This window comes from Chelon labrosus, assembly GCF_963514085.1.
Source record: "Chelon labrosus genome assembly, chromosome: 17".
NCBI classification, from domain to species: domain Eukaryota; kingdom Metazoa; phylum Chordata; class Actinopteri; order Mugiliformes; family Mugilidae; genus Chelon; species Chelon labrosus.
The window spans coordinates 13,779,868-13,785,215 of record NC_140350.1 but is presented as its reverse complement, the minus strand read 5'-3'; the positions used below and the strand labels follow the sequence as shown (position 1 = coordinate 13,785,215).

At 45.8% G+C, this 5,348-nt stretch overlaps 1 protein-coding gene across 1 annotated transcript; it reads right to left on the bottom strand.

Annotated features, from left to right (window-relative positions):
* Positions 1–218: 218 nt before the first annotated feature.
* Positions 219–3,677, bottom strand: rtn4rl1a (reticulon 4 receptor-like 1a; the record flags this gene model as incomplete). The annotated part of the gene is made up of 3 exons (XM_084564295.1): positions 219–1,118; positions 1,652–2,106; positions 3,659–3,677. The coding sequence occupies 3 exons, from the start codon at positions 3,675–3,677 to the stop codon at positions 219–221; spliced, it is 1,374 nt and encodes a 457-aa protein (XP_084420421.1).
* Between the last annotated feature and the right edge of the window lie 1,671 nt (positions 3,678–5,348).

The following is a 5,348-nucleotide window of genomic DNA, read 5'->3' as shown; positions in this document are numbered from 1 at the left end:
ATGGGCTAAATTGTTTTCCCTGACTTCCATGTATTGATTATGACTCATAAAGATCCCTGCATTAATACCTCAGGGATAGGCAATAATGTTCTTTATACACAGTCATGTACACACACACAGTTATGCACACATGCCTCATTTAAAGAGCCGGGGCAGGGTGGTTCTGGAGGATGAATCATAAGGTTGGATCACCTGCACAAAAGTGTCAATTTTCTGTCTCAGCGTGCGATCACAAAGTAAAGTGACAGCAGCAGAGCTGATGAGAAACGGGTGATATAATCAGCAAGGTGTGACCCCGCTTTATTGTTAGCTCTCTGGACCCCACTTGGTGGGCCGACAGAAGTTCTGGGGATGCACTTGTTCTTCCTTCTCGCAGATCCAGACACGTCATATTTACCTCCATCTGGAGCATAGTCTTTCTCAATCCCCTCCTGAAGTACCTGCACCTCATTGAGCCCCCCTTTGGCTTTCCGGCCCCGGCGCGTACAGTTTCTGCGGCCTCCCTTGGTCGGCCGTGGCAGGGGGGAGGGTGAAGGCAAGCTGTACTGGTCCCCGTGTGGCAAGTACGGCCGCTGATGGTGGTTGTGATGATTCCTGTGTCGATTCAGGTGGTTTAAAGACTCTCCATGCTCCGTCTCACCACCAGGAGCGCCACGTGCGTGACCTTCCCCCGACATGCAGCTAGGTAGCTCCTCTTTCTTGAGCGATTTTAAATCCTTCCCCGCCAGCTCGGGTGGGGAGACGCATATCAGAGTTGAGGTGGACCCTCTGAACCTCCGCAGCCAATCCCAGAGTGACAGGGCCTTGCAGTCACACTCCCAGGGGTTGTCGTTGAGTCGAAGGTACTCCAGAGCCGGCAGTAGAGTCAGGCTGGCACCGGATAGCTCTGTCAGGGAGTTATTGAACAGGTACAGGGTGGTGAGACGCCGCAGGTCGTGGAAAGCCTGGCGATCAACCCACTGGATTTGGTTCTGGTGGAGAAGGAGCCGGTCTAAAACCCCCAGACCTCGGAAAGTGTTCTGGCGAAGATTCCACAGTCGATTGCCGTGTAGGAAGAGATGACTGAGGTTCAAGAGGTCGATGAACAAATCGTCCTCTAGGAACTCTAACTGGTTGTCCTGCAAGGATGTAGGGGAAAGGGGAAAGACAAGGAAGGAGGCTTAAAATGGGTTTCAGTGCAGTGAAGATACATAGCTGCATACATAATTGTGAATGATCTTTTCTGTACATCTGGTCAGCTTGTTCCATTGAAATTGTTATAGATGACATACGAATGCCGTCAATGTCACGCTGCAACCTTTACCCCACTCCCTCCGCATTGATATCAATTGATTTTCCTGCCAATAATACGAAGTGGAGATCCTTTCCATATTGTAGAAGCTTTTCTCTCCCTAAACCCACCATGTAATTATTGAAATCATACACTCAATCCTGGGTCTCAGTTGCACTCATTTCCTTCAGGGATTAACCACAGAAGCCGTATTGTAGGTTACTTTAGTGCGAGCCAAGGTTTGTGGTGTTTTCACTACACTCAGGATAATTTGATTTGATAGGCAGTAAGTGCTGAACCAGGCTGATGGACAGATTACACCATAATGCGATTGGGGCTCTGGATGCAGTGTACAGTAAAAGGCGTGTGTTACCCATGTACCTGTAGGTAGAGATACTGGAGGTTTTGTAGGCCTGCAAAGATCCCCGGAGGAAGGCTGATCAGGCCACAGTGGTACAGGTGCAGGGCGTGCAAGCGACCCAGGCCCACAAAGGTGTCGGCAGCAATGGCATTTAGGTGCTTGTTGTCCCCAAGGTCGAGTTCTTCCAGGCGGTCAAAGCCGTGGAAGGTGGAAGGTTGTATGTAGGAGATGTTGTTGGAGTAAAGCCACAGCATGGTGGTAGTGGGCGAGAAGTGGCCGCGAAGTAGCCGCTGGATCTTGTTGTTTTGCAGAAAGACGCGCTCACTCTGGGCTGGGATGCCCTCGGGCACGGCATGGAAGTTGTGGGCCTGGCAGGAAACGGTGCTAGGTGAAGTGTAGCAGATGCAGTGGCGAGGGCAGGGCTGAGAGAGATCCAGGCCCCACAGCACCAACAGTAGCTCCACCCCACCATAACCTGAGAGTAGAGGGGGAGAGGAGGATGAAAGCAAAAAAGAGAGATGGCAGGAAAGAGGGTGAGAGCGAGAGAGAGAGAAAGAAAGAGGAGCGGAATTAATTGAATTCATACAGCATCCCGTTATCAGGCACATCTTGAATGAAACACTCACTGCTCTCAGTTTACAAGGACAACAATAGGCATGGTTCAGTGCAGACAAATTACAACGCTGAAACAAGTCTCTCTCAAACACAATGCACGAGCGCTCACAAACATTCATACATTGTTTGTGCGCCCATTTTATTTTATTTTTAGATTACTTTCAATCATTCCCAAAGTTCTTCAGTACCCTTCACTGCTATCCTAAACCTTTAAACCCCCAAATTTTAACTCAGGGAAACGTTTGTATATATGTTTGGAAAAAAACTTGCAAAGCCTTAATGCTGAGAGCCCCGTTCACCAGCACGCACAAAACGCATAAAAATTCTGCTCAGGTATACGAACACTTTGCGAGAGGTGTCTTTTATTGTGGGGTAGTATGTTTGTCAGAGATGCAACGTTCATTTTTATTTTTGTGTTCCCTGCGCTAGTCGTGATGATCTGGCACACACACACACACAGCATCTTATCATGCACAGTGTTATATCCTTCGGTTATCCTCTAAAGGCGACAGAAAATCGATGTTTCTTCCTGCTTACAAGTGAACACACACCACACCTGTAATACATTCTCACAATGAGGGAAAACCCAGAACGAGGGAGGAGGAGGTGGCGGATGAAGTGGGAATCATCTGCAGTATGGCTGTGAAGTGGATATGTTTTCAGATTCCCCTCATCTCGCCCCCATTTATTTATTTATTTGACTTCTTTTTTTTTTTTTTTCCCCCAGCCTTGGATCATTCCAGTGTTTGATGTGTTTTAGGGCCGCAGAGAAAAAGCGGGGCAAAGGAGAAGAAGATGAGGGTGGAGGCATGCTTATCCGGGGAGTAATTTCTAAACAAAGGGAGGTACAATACAAGATCAACATCACGTTGACATGTGTCCATCTGTGTGTGTGTGATTTTACATATATCCCTATCTTTATGTATATACATTTTAAGTTGAAACCAACGAGTGAGGACATTTTGGACAGTTCTCCTAAATGTTACACTTTAGTCTGTGTCGGGGTTAGGCATTTAGTTGTACTAGAGGGTTAAAATAAGGGGCTAAGTTATGCATCATATCAATGAGAGTCCTCACAAAGGTAGAAACTTGTGTGCGCGTGGGTTAGAGACATTGACAGATGTGACGGACAGATGTCAGGTTGACCAGGGCACCGCTGCTCTGTAAAGAACAACATGTTCTGAAACGTCAGCAGAGGACATTTCATTGTCACATGTGCGTCACATAGGTCTGTGTAACTCGGCACACTTCCGTAACCATGCACGCTCAGGTAACGCAACGTGTGTGAGCTCGTCAGCGCAGGTTGTCCGTCTCTATATGTACTGCGTTTGACATCTCATCTGTACAGTGCGAGCTGTGTCTTTTGTATTTGACAAGTCTGACCTTTTTAGTAAGAGGGGAAAAAACCTTACATGCATCAGCTATCGCCATGGCAGCACATTTCCATTACTGCGCAATACTTTAATATTGCATCATGTCATTAATATTTATAAATATAGATGGTGAAGCAACAACTAATTAATTAATTGCAGATGTAATCATGAACGATAATGCATAATTTATTGTAAGTTCATGAAATGTACAAAAAAAATTATTGAAACGGTGAACATGTTTTACTACTAAACATCAAAACGTCATTTACAGCTTTGCATTTTGAGCTCGTATAAGGGGTGGATGATCTGGACAAAAGATTATACGAGGATCACATAATGATCTCCTGAGGTGGAATCAGTCTAAAAGTTCTTAAAGTTCTGACCAGAAGAGCTCATTCATATCTTCGTCACTTTGAGGCTTCTTTCCGGATGTTGCTGCTATACTTCATCTGCTGCCCTGTCTTCTGTTTACAAAATAAGCTACACCTCGAAGATGCGAAGTGTCCCAGTTGTGTCACAAACAATAACTCATTTCCTTAGCTCATGGTCTGGGAGGTTTGTACAAGCACGGTTGTTGATGACACAATCTGTACAATTCTTCTGAAATTCTGGTCAAATGCCAACTGTCCCGCAGTATAAGATCATCAGATCGCCCTTCTCTAGCCTGTACTAAAGTTTTGGTGTAAAGCAGGGGTCTTCAACGTTTTCCAGGCCAAGGACCCACAAACTGATGGAGAGATGGAGCGGAGACCCCCTACTTATGCATATGTGTATTTAAAGACATTTAAATTTATGGAAAAAAAAAATTTGCGACCCCTCTGCAGTACCTCCGCGGACCCCCTAGGGGTCACGGACCCCCTGTTGAACACCTCTGGTGTAAAGCAGTATAATGCAGGACTTCTGCATATAAATGAATAAACATGACGCTGAAGCCGTTGCCAAACAAGCTGACATGATGCCGGTCAAACCCGCCAGCACCGAGTAACTTTCTCTGTATCAAGCATAGACTGTATAAAGATGTATGGACGATGGAAGAGCTCCTCAAAAGTGAACTACCCCTGACTGGCTGCATTATAATTCATAAGCTCCACCCCATCCATGTTAGTGGATGGGACTTGGGCCGCACAAAAATACACGTCAAATACATTTTTTTAAGGATGGTTTTTGTCATTTTAGGTAGTTAATATAATACTGATGCATACTCAAGTGTCAATCTTTCTGACATCATGATGACTACCGGTTGCCATGCCAACCCCTCCGTGAACCAGTCCCATAGGACTTGGAAGGAGTTGGAAAAAATAAGTACAGTGTATAATTCAACATTTCCTTGTAACTGGCAAAAGTAGAACAGAGCGTAGTATTAATTAAACTAAAACACGAGTGAGTCTGGAGGAAGTGTGGGCGGATCACTGACCATGTTTACATGGTCTTTAGTATCCTGATTTTGATCGGGTTTTTGAAGTATCCCGTTTTTGTGTTTGTCCATGTAAACACCATATCCCGAATTCAGAAATCGGGATAAGCCCATTTCCCGATTTCAAGAAACCCGGTTTTGCTACCTGGAGTACTCCGATAGAAGCCGGGATACTGAAGCATGTATACACCTTATCCCGATTTCTGACGGCTGCCCACTGTCTGCGCAGGCGCGAGTGACGCCAAGTGACATACTAGATATACAAACAACATGGCGGCAACGAGAACTTCTCACTTTTGGAGCGACGAGGAGACA